This window comes from Symsagittifera roscoffensis, chromosome 3, assembly GCF_963678635.1.
Source record: "Symsagittifera roscoffensis chromosome 3, txSymRosc1.1, whole genome shotgun sequence".
In the NCBI taxonomy this organism is placed as follows: Eukaryota; Metazoa; Xenacoelomorpha; order Acoela; family Convolutidae; genus Symsagittifera; species Symsagittifera roscoffensis.
This window is the reverse complement of record NC_087064.1, coordinates 27,231,954-27,246,713: the sequence shown is the minus strand read 5'-3', so window position 1 is coordinate 27,246,713 and position 14,760 is coordinate 27,231,954. Positions and strand designations below refer to the sequence as shown.

The 14,760-nt window shown below is 36.8% G+C and overlaps 1 protein-coding gene across 1 annotated transcript in view; it reads right to left on the bottom strand.

The window, feature by feature from the left end:
• Positions 1-497: 497 nt before the first annotated feature.
• Positions 498-14,760, bottom strand: part of LOC134841276 (prolyl 4-hydroxylase subunit alpha-1-like) — a 538,710-nt gene continuing 524,447 nt past the window's right edge. The window contains exons 2-5 of the mRNA XM_063857157.1: positions 8,227-8,458; positions 4,556-4,947; positions 1,906-2,240; positions 498-975 (exon numbers count right to left, since the gene is read on the bottom strand). Of these exons, the coding sequence (XP_063713227.1) occupies positions 714-975; positions 1,906-2,240; positions 4,556-4,831 (873 nt within the window). The 5' untranslated portion in view covers positions 4,832-4,947; positions 8,227-8,458 and the 3' untranslated portion in view covers positions 498-713. The remainder of the gene's footprint in view (positions 976-1,905; positions 2,241-4,555; positions 4,948-8,226; positions 8,459-14,760) is intronic.

Below are 14,760 nucleotides of genomic sequence, written 5' to 3'. Positions count from 1 at the left end.
AAGACGCAAGCTAATTATGACGCATTAACAGTTGCAGTCAATTTGAAAAAAAAACTAACTTTCCTCAATTTATAGAGCCGACGCATTTTAACTAGTATACGAAAAAGTTCATTGAAAACATCCGACCCTGCCCAGGTTCGAACCCTCCTATTTTGTTGCGGGTCTCCTTCCCTACCTAAAGTGCTATTTGTAATATAATAGTCTGTGTTAATATCCTTAGCATAGGCTGTACTTAATAGCTGGTTAATGATCAAAATGAACACTTTCAAAATGAACACATTTTGTCGCAATAATTTTTTCGACTTAGGTTGGAAAAAAAGAGGAGTTCTTACTATAACACTAGCTTTGCTTGTGTAAATAAAGGAACACTTTTAAAGAGCTTTCATTTGCGAGTTAGGTTAGAAATAAAAAAAGGTTCGTACTAATACACCAACGCTCGAAGGTGTAAACATAAAATGTCCAATTTTCTTATAATTGCAACAAAATTAATAGTCCAGAAATAGCATCTGAAATATTCCCATTTACAAGAAATTCGACATTAACTTATTCTTCTGACAATCTTATATCACAATTTGAGTTTATGGCTGAGTTTAATAAGAGAAAAAATTTACAGGGAGATTTCAATCATTAAATTACTGTTTCTATTGATCGGTGCTTCTGCTTCATTTACATTGTTTTCACGCCGCCTCGCATAAGATATAAATCCCAGTAGTTTACGGTTTCCTGAACGCGTCAAGACATGGAAACCTAAGCATCTGTCCCCCATAATAAATCCACTTGTTAGCTATTTTCTTATTCCCAAGAAGCACCGGACATCCCCCGTGTAGTGTGATATTCTGTCCCTCTCCGTCCGAGTGTAGATTTGTCCAGAAGATGGCATTTCCCATTACAGGCTTGACAAATATGTTCATTCTGGGGAAGGCTGTGTAACCTCCCAATTCTACGTCTGCAAGGTAGATCATGAATGTAGCCAACCTACACAAATAACTCTAATTTGTGTGATTACAGCAAAAACAAATAACTATTGAAGGGTCTTTCTAGGGTTTCGGCAGCAAAAATTCGAAAGCTGACCTGCAACATCAAAAACTACCTCTCTGTCAAAAGTTAAAATGCTTCTCCGCACGTCACTGCAATCTAACTAGAGGCCAGCTAAAGCTGGAAATACCTGTTTGATAATTTTGGTATTGATGCGGAAGGACAAGGGTAATTTCAAAAACAGACCTATAGCAAAGAAAAGTAAATCCCAATTTAATGACTTCAAATCTGTTAATTTCATCAATTACTTCAAATTTCTTGAAAGTTGAAGTGATTACAAGAGCTTGTTAGGTTTAAAGATGCTTAAAACTTTGCTCATTAGATTTGGGTGGGTAGTCTTTGAGATAAGTCAAAACGTTTGAAAAAAAAAACGGTCAAAAAATCGAAAATTTGACTTTTCGGAGGGTCATAACTTTTTCTGTAAAAATTTTTTGACTTAATTGTTTATATAGCGGAGCTTCCCACAACCCATTCTACTTATTGAAACAAAAACCTCCGATTTGGAAGGGTAGTTTTTGAGAGAAAATGAAAAATTGAAGAAATTGAAAAAACGGTCAAAAAATCGTAAATTTGACTTTTCTGAGGATCATAACTTTTTGTGTGAAAAAATTTGAGTGTAACCCCCATTGCAGGGGAGCTCCCCCCAACCCCTCCGCTCGATTGAAACTAAAATCTCAGATTTGTGATGGTAGTTTTCGAGAAAAGTTAAAAAGTTTCAAAAAATGGTATAAAAAAATCGAAAAATTCTTTAAAATGTTAATAGAATCTTATAGCACATTATTGGTTACGGATATCGACGTCGAATCGCTTTAAGGTTTTTTCTATTTTTAATGGTTTTCTTTGGTAGCAGCTAAAACAGACCAAAATTACCTATTGTGGTATCCCCTTTTGTGAAACCATTGACTTTGCGCGTAGTCCTTTTCGAAGTAATCGTGGTGTACTGAGTAATGACCTCCGATTCCATAACTTCCGATCTGCCAGTCATCCGAGGTCTCGTAGTTCATATTTATGAGATTCTGGATACGCAGACTCAGTCGCTTTGTAATCCAGTGGTTGTCCGGAAACCAAGACTGCGTTCCTGTTCGCACGTCCGATTTTATAGTTGTTTTATTAGTTCCGACCACTTGGCTGCGAAAAGCTTTTGGTGCGTGGTCCCAGAGAGCGTGAAGCTCTTCCCTTGAGGCGAACTCAATGAATTGCCCGACCTATCCAATATAACAGCCAATACTATCAAGACCAAAAGTCAACAAATATGCCAGCACATCAGGAAGGATTTAGGCTATGAATTCGGTACGCCAAAACAAAAGCAATTTTGAGATCAAAACTTTTCAGGTACGACAAAACTTTCGCCCTCATAAAATTCTAGGATCATAAGCTCAAGCAAACGTAAGGTTTCTGTTTTGACTTGAAGCTACAATCTGCACTATTTAAGACATGTACATTACACCACTAGCTCCCCCTATATTTGGATCAAGAAGGCATAAAAGAATTGCAAGCATATGAAACAGAAAACATAGCTAACTAACAGTTGGAAAAGAGTAATGAACGCAGGGAAACTGAAAAAAATGACTTATTTTTAAAAAGATTTCAACTTTTGAATTTCTAAGAAAAAATGGGTGGCCTTAAAGCTCTTTCAATTTGTAGAACATTTTATGATGGACACATTTTTGCAAAAGTTAAACCAATTTGAGAAACCTGGATCAATACGTTAATAAGTTTTTTTATTTCGCTGGGAAATCTGATAACTAATTTCCATTTTCGAAGTTAGAAGTCGATCACGTTTTTCGTGACCTTTATACTTTTGCTCTTCGATAGTGGAGATTGCCTTCTTTTAACAATGTAAACGCACTGACTCAAAAAAATCACAAATCAAACCGCAAAAAAAACTGAGCGTGAACAAATTTTAAGACTTTTTCCAGAAAAAAAAACAAAAAAAAATTAGCAAGACCTATACAAGAGTAGTCACTACGTTCATTACTCTTAAACAAAGCCAACAGACAGTTGAAAAAGAGTCAATGAAAGCGAGTTAACAGAGAAAAAAGCCAAACTTTCGAATTTCAAATAAAAAATAGATGCCTTAAATCTCTTTGAATTTCTTATACAATAAATGATTGATACTTTATTGAAAATATTTAGTCAATTTGAAAAAACTGGATCAATAGTTATTTTTATATTTCGCTGGAAAATGTTAAAAGTAATAACCACTTTCGAAACTAGAATTCCATTACGTTTTTCATGACCTTTATCCTTTTGCTATTTGATAGTGAAGTTAGTCTTTCTTTTAACAAAGCAAATGAACTGAACTTAAAAAAAATCGCGAGCCTTATTTGCGAAAAATTCAGTTTGAGTCAGCCACCAGACAGTTGGAAAAAAGTCAATGAACGCAAGTAAACAGAATCTGATTTCGATTTTCCGACAAAACATAGATGGCGTTATAGCTATTTGAACTATCTAATCTCATTTCGATTTTCCGACAAAAGTAAATGGCGTTATAGCTATTTGAACTTCTAGAACAATTTATGATTGACACTTTTTTGATTAAATTGAGGCAGTTAGAGAAAAAAATCACTGGTAAATTTTTTATTTCGCTGGGAAATCTGATAATTAAATTCCATTTTCGAAATTAGAAATCTATCACGTTTTTGTGACCTTTACACTTGTGCTGTACGATAGTAGAGTTTACCTTCTTTTTAACAAAGGAAAAGAATTGAAACTTTAAAGAAATCAAAAGTCAAAACGCGAAAAAGTAAAATTTGAGCCTGAACAAATTTAAATAGTTTCCTTTAATGAAAAAAAAAACATTGCGACCTATATACGAGTATGAAATACGCTTATCGACTTTTGAAATACTGATCCAAACAGTTATCACCAGTCATATTTTGTTTTTACACAGGGGCGAAGTTGCACTTCGCATATACAAGCAAAAATATGACCGATAACGCTACTGGGAAAACTGAATGAGTAAAACTTTGAGTCTACAAAATTTCCTAAATGACGCACGCCAATTATAAGTCTACGTATTTGCTGAGAGACGCAAGCAAATTATGACGCATTAGCAGTACCAGTCAATTTGAAAAAAAAATAACCAACTAACATGCCTCAATTTATGGAAAACATCCGACCCTGCCCAGGTTCGAACCCTCATTCAAAACATCCGACTTTGTCTGGTTCGAACCCTCTCCTTTTGTTTCGGGTCTCCTTCCCTACCTCTACGCTACAGATCCATGATACCTTGAAGCTAAAATGATATTTGTAATATAACAGTCTGTGTTGATACCCTTAGCATTGGCTGTGCTTAATAGCTGGTTATTGATCAAAATGAACACATTGTGCCGCAACAATCTTTGCTACTTAGGTTGGAAAAAAGTGTTCATACTATAACACAAGCTTTGCTTATATAACAAGCAAAAGTTACCAGCTACAAGATAGAATCAACTAACGAGGAATAAAATGGTGAAAATGAGATCCGTTTTCAATTCTTGGTGTGGCCCAATGTTTACCTTTGAAATAAACAGCGTACCTTTGGATCACTGGCTAGCCACTCCACTTTCATTGGCTGCCAGTAAAACACAGGGTGAGGCGAGTAGAACTCACAATGATGTAATCTGTTCTCCTTCTTCAACTGAGAATTCCAGCCCTGTCTTTTTCCATCGCACAACTTCAAAAAGGCTTTCTTGTCGTTACTCAACAACTCGCGACAGTGATTCCCGCTTATACACGTGTTGTTTCTACATTTAAGCTTCACTTCTTCGCCTATGTTGATATTCAATTGCACTTTCAGGTCTTGTGCAAACATGTGCGAGAGATGTTTGATCCATCTGGCTCCTCTGCATTTGTCCTCAAATCTAGCTGCGGCCCCCACAATAGCCAGTGACTCATCGTCCGACAGACTACGCACTGCCTCAAATCCGCCTAAACAACATTAATACAACATTTGTAGGTATAAAAAACCCGGGATGACCTCCATAGACCAAAAATGCTAATCATACAATTTCATACACTTAGTCTATGGAAAAATGCTAATCATAGAATTTTCATACATTTTTGCAAAAAATAGTTTAATCGAATTTCAAAGGTATTTTATTGTTGTTTTGGTATCGAAATTGGTATCTCTTCATAAAAAAAGGAAAAAAATCATATGAAAAAAATGCTAATCATACAATTTCCATTTATGAAAATTGCATGACTAGCGTTTTTTTAGAAAAAAAACAAATTTGAAAAAAAAAGAATCAAAAACTCCAGATCGTAGATAGGTAAATCAGCACATCAATTTTTTGAACTTGATGTGAACTGTTCGCAATGACTCGTTTGTTTAAAATAAACTTTGTCAGGAATCAAAATTTTCAGAAAAAACACGGGTGTTTTTCCGAGAATCAATGACAAATTATGATAGGTTCTACTTCTAGAAGGCGTTCTTGGTTTTAATTTAGCAAGGATTGAAAGACAATACGGTTTGTTTGCGACCATTTAAATCAAGGAGAAGTGTTGTCTCTGGATGTATTCTAAATTTTTTTCAGGAAAAATCTTGTATCACGAATAATCATTAGGATGGTTCGGGGAACATTCTTTTTGAACCATTCTGGGACGTGATTCAAACCAGCTCAAAAATTAAAAAATAAAGAACCTGTCCCTAAAGAGAAAAAACTAAGCCGGAAACTCTCAGGTTGAGTCTGTTTTCTAATGAGTAGGTCTTAAAGGGGTTGCTCGCTCGCTTTACCTGCTAGAAAGTAGCCTAAATTTTTTTTCAAACACCGAAAAGCAAGTTTTTATACCAAAAGACATAATTTTGAAGCTTCAAAGAACACTTGGGTGACAATCATTTTTAAAAGAACATTTAAAAATAACCTAGAAAAACAGAAGTATTTTTTCCAAATTTGCTTTCAAATGTTTTCCGATGAAGTTTTTCCTTTTTTTTGTTTTTTGTTCTTTTTTTGAGGAAAGTTATGAGGGTTTAAAGATTGCCATTTTGGTCATTTTGACCAATTTGGGACAATTAACGCGCAATATAATTCGCGCTATTAACGCGTAAGCGGAGATTTAATCCGTCTTATAAATCGTTCCAAATTGGTTGAACGAAGCTTTTTTGCCATAATTGAGTTGTTACAAGGAGCAAAATCTATCCTTTTGTACTTCATATGGCGTGTGGGGGATGACTTTTATTAAAAAAAAAATTGCAAATTTTAGAAAATTAGTTTTTTGTTTTATTACATTTAATTTTTTAAAGTTATTACTGCTCCATAAACAGTCTTGTTCCATTTTATAACTGCTCCATATAATTTAAAAGGCAGTCGAAGATCAGGACGTCGTCCTGGTACATCAGTCTTGTTATATTACGTGAACCTTTATAAGTATATTTCAGCCACAGGATGAGTTTTCAGCGGAAGGGCCACTCTTTTATATCCCCTGCAGTGCCCACTACAGGAATTTTGCCGTAGTAGAGGAGATTTAAAGCGTAAGCGGAGCCAAAAAGAGAAATCTCAAAATAGTAGAAAGGGGGGGACCCTTTGGGTCTGCATGGGGTCGAAATCCTGAGGGGTTGGGAGAGAAAGTCTGCACTCCCCTAACCCCCGCAAATCCTCGCCTATTTTTCCGCAACTTTTTATTTCCGATTTCAATTTTTCTCGAGTGGCGCGGAGCTCTGCTTCGCCTTTGTATTTTCTACTAACTCGCTTTGCATTGGTCAAAAGTAGTTTTGAAGGTCATCAGAGGATTCGTATCTGAGAAGACCTAGTCGAAAGTCAGCCAATCGATGGCACCTAAAAACACGTTTTTGCACAGTTTTTACCTTGTAAATCGGTACAATTTGGTGTTTCTGTCTGCCATAGTTTGGTCGACTTCTGACTGCATCTTCTCATACATGATTTCAAAAGTGATCTCAAAAGTTGAAATTTCTCACGAGGGAAAAATTTAGGATTTTTATGATGTTTGAATGTTTGTTGATGTTTAAATGTTTGTTTCAATTTTTCAATCTGAGTGTCAATTAAATGTGTGTTTTATAGGGAACTGTTTTAGATGTTGATGTCAGATGTGATTGGAAGAGAAAAAGTCCAGAATATTGATGCTTCTGGTGGACTGTTTCCTGTTTTGGATTACTCAGCTAGCTAACAGGTTTTTTTCTTAATTTTTCTGAGGCAGTCCCTCCTGGTTTGGAGTCCCCCTAAGATAAGATTAAGAAATGCTCTGCTTTCTCAGTGTGTGAGGAGAATTGACTATGAGAAATCAATTTTCTCTGGTTTTTTCTTCTCTGTTCAGAGAGTGCTCGTCGTATGGGATGGGAATTAAAGTAGTTTTTTGCCTCATTTTGCTGGATTTCTAATTGTTAAAAAATGCTTGTCATAAAATTTTCATTTATGAAAAGTTTCTAAATTTTCTATTTCCATATATGAAAAAATGCTAGTCATACACTTTCCATATATGAAAAAATGCTGGTCATACAATTTCCATATATGAAAAAAATACTAATCATAGACCTTTCATGCAATTTTCTGTACGTATGGAATTGCATGGAAAGTGTATGACTAGCATTTTTCCATATATGGAAATTGTATGACTAGTATTTTTGGTCATCCCGGGAACTTCCTTTCAGAAGTATGGCCATTTTATGTTTTGCGCGACCTTTAAGACAAGTGCTTGATAGGAGAGTTCCAATTTCGATTCTAGACGATTCGCTTGAAATGGTGATCTGTAAGTCTCACAAAAGCCTAATTCCGCTAATTGCTCCTTCCATCATTGCATCAGTGCCAATATATCTATGGATTCGTAACCATACAATATGGTCACGTATATGTCAGCTCTATGAGGAGACTACATGTCTCAATTCCATAAAAAAATTGTTTTCAGGCAATCGATTCCATTGTGGGTACTTAATAAATTTACAAAACCCTCCAACAATTTTACTGCCTAGGAGAGCACTATTTGACCTACAGGTCCGTTCACAGGTGTCTCAAAGCAGAACTTTATTTTGTAAGTTTTTGATACTAGGTGAGAAACTAATTCTCAGTATTTGAAATTAAATCAAAGTAGTCTCCTCCTAGAGCTGATATATACGTGACCATATTACAGTTTGACGTTTTTGTGTTTAATTACGAATCCATAGATAAAGTGGTACTGATGCAATGATGAAAGGAGCAATTCGCAGAATTTATATATCAAAACGTATTATTGTACGCATAATTCGTAAACTGAGCTTACGTATTATTCCACGACGCAGCAAACGAGTGTCTAACTTATAGACTTCTTGCAGCCTTAGAATTCCGAAAGCAGATTTATCCAACTCTTCTGTGCTGACCGCCAAATTGTCCAAATCACTCAGAACAGGAATCAGGCATGTGTATGGTCTATACAGATCCGAATCATGTTTGTACAACTTTTGATCCCAGAACTGCTCTGATGTTTCATTGGCCGAAAACAACCTTACCAGTCTGAAAAAAAAACGTATCAAAATTTAAGATGACATATACGTGCTTTGACACGCTTTTTATTTTTCTATTGTGTTTTTGATTCATTTTGATTGATTTGACTTTCAAATATCCATTCATAGGGACTTTCGGTTAGTTGGATATGTGGAGAGCCTCAGTGATATAATAATTAGAAGCAACAAGTTCGGACAGACAAAATTAGTTAAGAGTATTTGACCCATTTTTGCATGCAATGAATGCAAATGTGTCTCAAGTTTATTTGAAACATCAAAACCATAACGCTCAACTCAAAACCCTAATGCACAAAAATGGAAAAATTGCTATTTTCCACTAATTATGTTTTTCCGCACTTTATGAGTCTTTCTATAGCATAAAAAAATTGTTGGTCAAGTCAGAGCTTTAGCTGGAGAAAGGGAAAATAAAAAATGAAGAACAACGTACTGTTGAAATTTGTCCCAGTATGTAGCAAATTTGTGCACAATCATGAACTAAAACAAAATATGTACCGGAAAAGAATAATGTAAACAGAGGCGAAGCTGAGCTTCGCACCACTTGAAATACAAATATGAACGTTATGAAAAAAAATAACGAAAAAATTCAAAAAAAAAGTTTTTGTCAAAGAAAATAGCAACATAAGCCCAAAATATCCGGACCAAAATTGCCTGCACCATTGGAAACTCTACAAAGAGCTTTGGGTATACTATAAAAAATCGAAGTTTTCAAAAAAGTCCTTTCTGTGGAACTAAGCAGACAAAAATAAGCAGACAGACAATCTAGACCATCTAAATTAGCCAAATCTTTCTATTTACTAGAAAAACAAGTCTCAACTGGAATCAATTTCCCGTGCTTTGTCTTATTACGACTAGCGAAAAACCTTCGTTGTGATTTTCGCGTTTTTTCAGTAGTCGTGAAAATTAAAATTGTTACGTGTCTTTCTTTACAAACGAACGAGTTTTTAAAATTTCACATGTCAGGCAAAACCGACCTCTCCCAATCCGTTCAATTTAGCTATTAACACCGTTAATTCTTCGAAATAGCCAGTTTTCTCATTCAACTGTTACAAATAAAAGTTCGTTGTTGTCATGCATTTCAGGCCATTCTTGTCGAATGTCACATCCGGAGTGGCTTTCTCATAGAGTAATTTCGGATAAGGTAAACCGTCTGTTCGTCACGCTATCTTATTTTCGGTCGGATAGGTTCGTTCAAATTCTTAGTCTAATACCGATCCTAATCTTGCTCTATATTTCCCAGTCTCAAAAGATCTAGTTTATACTGGTATTGTTGCGATGTAAGAGTCAAGAAAGAGCAACTGTTTGCTAAGTTTATTCTTCTCTGATTGAAACTATAAATAGTTTCAGCCCTACAATTTATTGTAACTTTATTCATGGATCTTGATTGCTTAGTTCTAAGTATTTTACAGTGATGGTTTTAAAGAATATAATTGGATATATTTAATACTTGTTTTGAACTAGTTGAGCTGGCAACCTATAGAACCTAAAAATAATTCGAACAAGATGTGATATTTCGTTCGCAAATGTTCTAAGAAAGGCGTTTGTTTGCTTGTAACTAACTTTTAAAAAAGAGGCTTTTTAAGATCATTTATCCACGAGGGATAGGACCAACATACGAGCTGTACAGCTCATCACGGCGAACCGCTGTTGTACCCTGCTTAAGAACTACATGCAATTTTTTTTTGGTTATTTTTCTGGGCTGGGTAATGTTGCCTCACCCTCAAGCAACGAGCACGGATCATGGTGGGCCTCGAACATCCGACCTTTCGATTGAGAGGCGGAGACGTAACCACGTAACCACTTCACCACTGCTATATTGAGCCAATCACTTGAGATTCAGGCCATTACTCTGTTTGGAAGACCTGAATCACTTGATAGAACGCGAATTAGCATGTTGCAAGATTGCAAATGCAAATTAATTTCCGATAGAGAGTGTGACATTCGACCAGAATGGCCAAAATGCAGTCTCTGCAGAATTCAGGATTTTAGCAGTGAACCTTCCGAATTGGCGATTTAGAACGGATAAGGACGTTATTTGAATGATTGGCCAAACGGTGAAGGCTAGAAGATTCTGGAATTCTAAATTTTAAATTTTCGAAGTGATGACGTAACATTTCTGAGAAATGTTAAAACGGCCATTTTGGCTAAAATAGCAGAAAGAAACAGAACAACTTTTATCTGCGATTGCGAACAGTACGAAAATCGAGATTGGAAAACGACAACGAACTACAGAATAGCAGAGAACGTTCCGAGTTGCAACTATTGTGCTGCTACAATAGTTGCAAGGCCGTTGCCAACAACGGTGAAGGGTGAGAACCAGCCTTCCGGATTAGCAAGAAATCAAGATTAAGGAGCTTGATTCGGCGGATTCAAGAATCCGGAAGGGTCTCGGGACGGAAACTTTTATTAACTCACATAAACTTTTAGCATCCTGTCATGTCCTGACTTGAATTTAACTGATATTTTGATTAGTTTTGACAAGGATGAGGTGCTAGGAGTTGGGGGGAAAGGGTTGATCCATCTTCGATGGAGATGATGATTTTTATCTACTGAACAAAAACAATAGTAATATGATAAGTAGTAGCCCTGTTTTTAGGAGTGACCTCATGGTCTGGGGATACAGAGACCCAGCCATGAGCTCACTAATTTTGCATGTAATTCAGTTAATTTGAGCGTTCTGGTCGAAGCCGGAGAACAGTAGCGTTTTTGTCAGCCTGATGTAAGAAAGACCACCGAAAAGTACTGGCTTGGTAGAGACGGTGAAAAACATGCAAAGCTCTGTTTAGACGCTAGCCAGTCGTCTTAAGACTTAGTTTTGTTATCCGTCGATATGTATCTTCCGGGCGAATGTTACATGTATGTTTTTATGGCGCTCCTGGGTGTTATTCTTTCATAACATCATGACCGGCGGAACCGTTAACGAGCACTCCGCGCCGAGCGGATGCTCACATTAACGCCCTTAATAGGCCTAAACTGCCGGGGCGGAAGGGTAGTTCGGAACGCGGAAGCCTTCCGGATTACCGTGAATAGTTTTTTAACCTAGTTAAGACCGAAAATTCACGAACCAGGAAGGGTGGGGGGAATCATGAACCCCTCATCCCCTGAGTGGTTTGTGACCAAAAACACTTAAAGATATCAGCAAAACCAAACAAAAAGTAGTATAGTACCCAAGAAAAACAAAAAACATAAAAAATAACCGAAAAAACCAAAAACAGTAAAAAAGTAAAAAATCAGTAGAAATCATCCCCCCAGACAAGATGTGATTCAACCCCCCCGTTTGTTGTTGATAGATATATTGTTGTTACAGGCATTTATATCAGTCAGGATCGTTACGATCAATTTTGTAGCCCGTTTGTGAGGCTTGTACTGTAGGGTTATTTGAGCATTTAAGCACGTTAATGATCAATTGCGCTCAATCCGGAAGGGTCAGCTGATTTGCGCTCAATTCGGAAGGGTCTTGGGTGAAGACCGATCCGGCAAGCAGTTCAAGAAGCAACAAGAAGGGGCTCAACGACAACAACAATCGACTGTTGGGTATCGTTAACAAGTTTTGTATCCCTTTTGGTACAAAAAGTAAGATAGTAATCTGTGGGTGGCTCGACAGTGCTGCACTGTAGTGACCCTTCACCGAACTGCGAATATCCGAGTTAAGCACCTTAATTTGGATAATAAACAAACCCGGAGGGGTATAGTATTACTAATATTATTATTCATATAGCCTATATTAATAGTCACATATCGTTTTTCAGTGAAAAACAACGAAAACAGACCGGTTTTTAGGGTCAAAATAGCGATATTTTGATCCCCCCACAAGTCGCGATTTTTGAGATATCGATATTTTTTGAAACGGAAAAAAGCGCTAAGTTAGTGTGTTACATCGTAACTGCACTACTGCAATAAGTAGAACCGGTTAACTTTAGTTCGGAAGTGGTTGGAACTAGTTTGGTACCAAAAACCAAATTTTCCCAATTTTTGATAGTAAGAAACACTAAAAATTTAGAAAATTTTTGGAAATTTTTGAGGTAGGACAGTAAAAATAGTTGTTCGGACAACGTCCACTAGTGAATCTACAAGTCTTAAAATCCGCTACCCGAAAGCCTTCCGGGTTGCAGAGAAATCGAACATAACGTGTTTGATTTGGTGGATTCATCAATCCGGAGGGGTCCAGGTAGCATAGTTTTTCGCAAATTTTTTCTACAAAAGCGTTTTAGATCGGGTCTTTTGCATTGAACTAGAAGAGTATAGGCCTTGTGAGCTCAGATCAATAATTTTTAGGTCGAAAGGACCAGATTTGCGGAAAAAGTTAGGCGGAACCTATAAGAGAGAAAATTTTTGAGTTTGGAAGAAAGACGTTTTAGTTAATAACTTTGGAACTACTGAGCATATTGAGTTGATCTTGGTACCAATAGATCAGAAATTAGCTGAACTTACTAGTAGGAAAGAGAATTACTCGAAAAAGCGAGCGAGAAAATTTTTTGAGATTGTTTTTAGCAAATTACACAAATCCGGAGGGGTACACCCTTCACGTTTTATAAATTTTTCTGAAAAACCCTTATACCCCTACCAAAAGTTGATAGCGATTGAACTAAGTAACTTAGGACAGTTCCAGACAAAAAGGGAGGGCGGAAGGCACAAGACAACCATAATAGAGTCGAAATTAGGCAAGTGATAAGACCCTTCACCGTTAGTGTGAATTGTCAAATAAGTGCCTTAACTTCAATCCGGAGGGGTCTAGGAAAGGACCCTATACCCTTCCCAGTTAATTCAAACAGCATAATAGCAACGCAGAGCGTATCCGGAGGGGTATAAGCTGAAATTAAGAAAACTTCAAAAAGCTACTTTGACAGAGCTAAGGGCTCCGAAGTCAGAGGGGTCCGAATCCGGAGGGGTCTACTTTCCACAAAACCGGAGGGGTCCGAATCCGGAGGGGTCTTATAGTTGCTAATTCGGAGGGGTCCAAATCCGGAGGGGTCTACTATTAACTAACTCGGAGGGGTCCCAATCCGGAGGGGTCTATATTCTGACAGTCCGGAAGGGTCCTATTTGTGCCAATCCGGAGGGGTATTATTTTATTAAGGACTTAGGTAAACGAAAGAAAGACTAAAAAGCGAGAGGTATTAGGTTATTAATACACAGGCTAGGTATCAGTGACTGCACTGGTAACTTGCCTCTCAAAAAGAACCAGACTAATACAAAACAGGTCCGAACTCGGATATTCGCGACACTAAGTCTAAATTAAAAAGAGCGTGACTCATTGGTGTGGATTGAAACATAATACGTTTTTGGGGAAAGTGACTGCCCAGAGCTTTGGGTATACTATAAAAAATCGAAGTTTTCAAAAAAGTCCTTTCTGTGGAACTAAGCAGACAAAAATAAGCAGACAGACAATCTAGACCATCTAAATTAGCCAAATCTTTCTATTTACTAGAAAAACAAGTCTCAACTGGAATCAATTTCCCGTGCTTTGTCTTATTACGACTAGCGAAAAACCTTCGTTGTGATTTTCGCGTTTTTTCAGTAGTCGTGAAAATTAAAATTGTTACGTGTCTTTCTTTACAAACGAACGAGTTTTTAAAATTTCACATGTCAGGCAAAACCGACCTCTCCCAATCCGTTCAATTTAGCTATTAACACCGTTAATTCTTCGAAATAGCCAGTTTTCTCATTCAACTGTTACAAATAAAAGTTCGTTGTTGTCATGCATTTCAGGCCATTCTTGTCGAATGTCACATCCGGAGTGGCTTTCTCATAGAGTAATTTCGGATAAGGTAAACCGTCTGTTCGTCACGCTATCTTATTTTCGGTCGGATAGGTTCGTTCAAATTCTTAGTCTAATACCGATCCTAATCTTGCTCTATATTTCCCAGTCTCAAAAGATCTAGTTTATACTGGTATTGTTGCGATGTAAGAGTCAAGAAAGAGCAACTGTTTGCTAAGTTTATTCTTCTCTGATTGAAACTATAAATAGTTTCAGCCCTACAATTTATTGTAACTTTATTCATGGATCTTGATTGCTTAGTTCTAAGTATTTTACAGTGATGGTTTTAAAGAATATAATTGGATATATTTAATACTTGTTTTGAACTAGTTGAGCTGGCAACCTATAGAACCTAAAAATAATTCGAACAAGATGTGATATTTCGTTCGCAAATGTTCTAAGAAAGGCGTTTGTTTGCTTGTAACTAACTTTTAAAAAAGAGGCTTTTTAAGATCATTTATCCACGAGGGATAGGACCAACATACGAGCTGTACAGCTCATCACGGCGAACCGCTGTTGTACCCTGCTTAAGAACTAC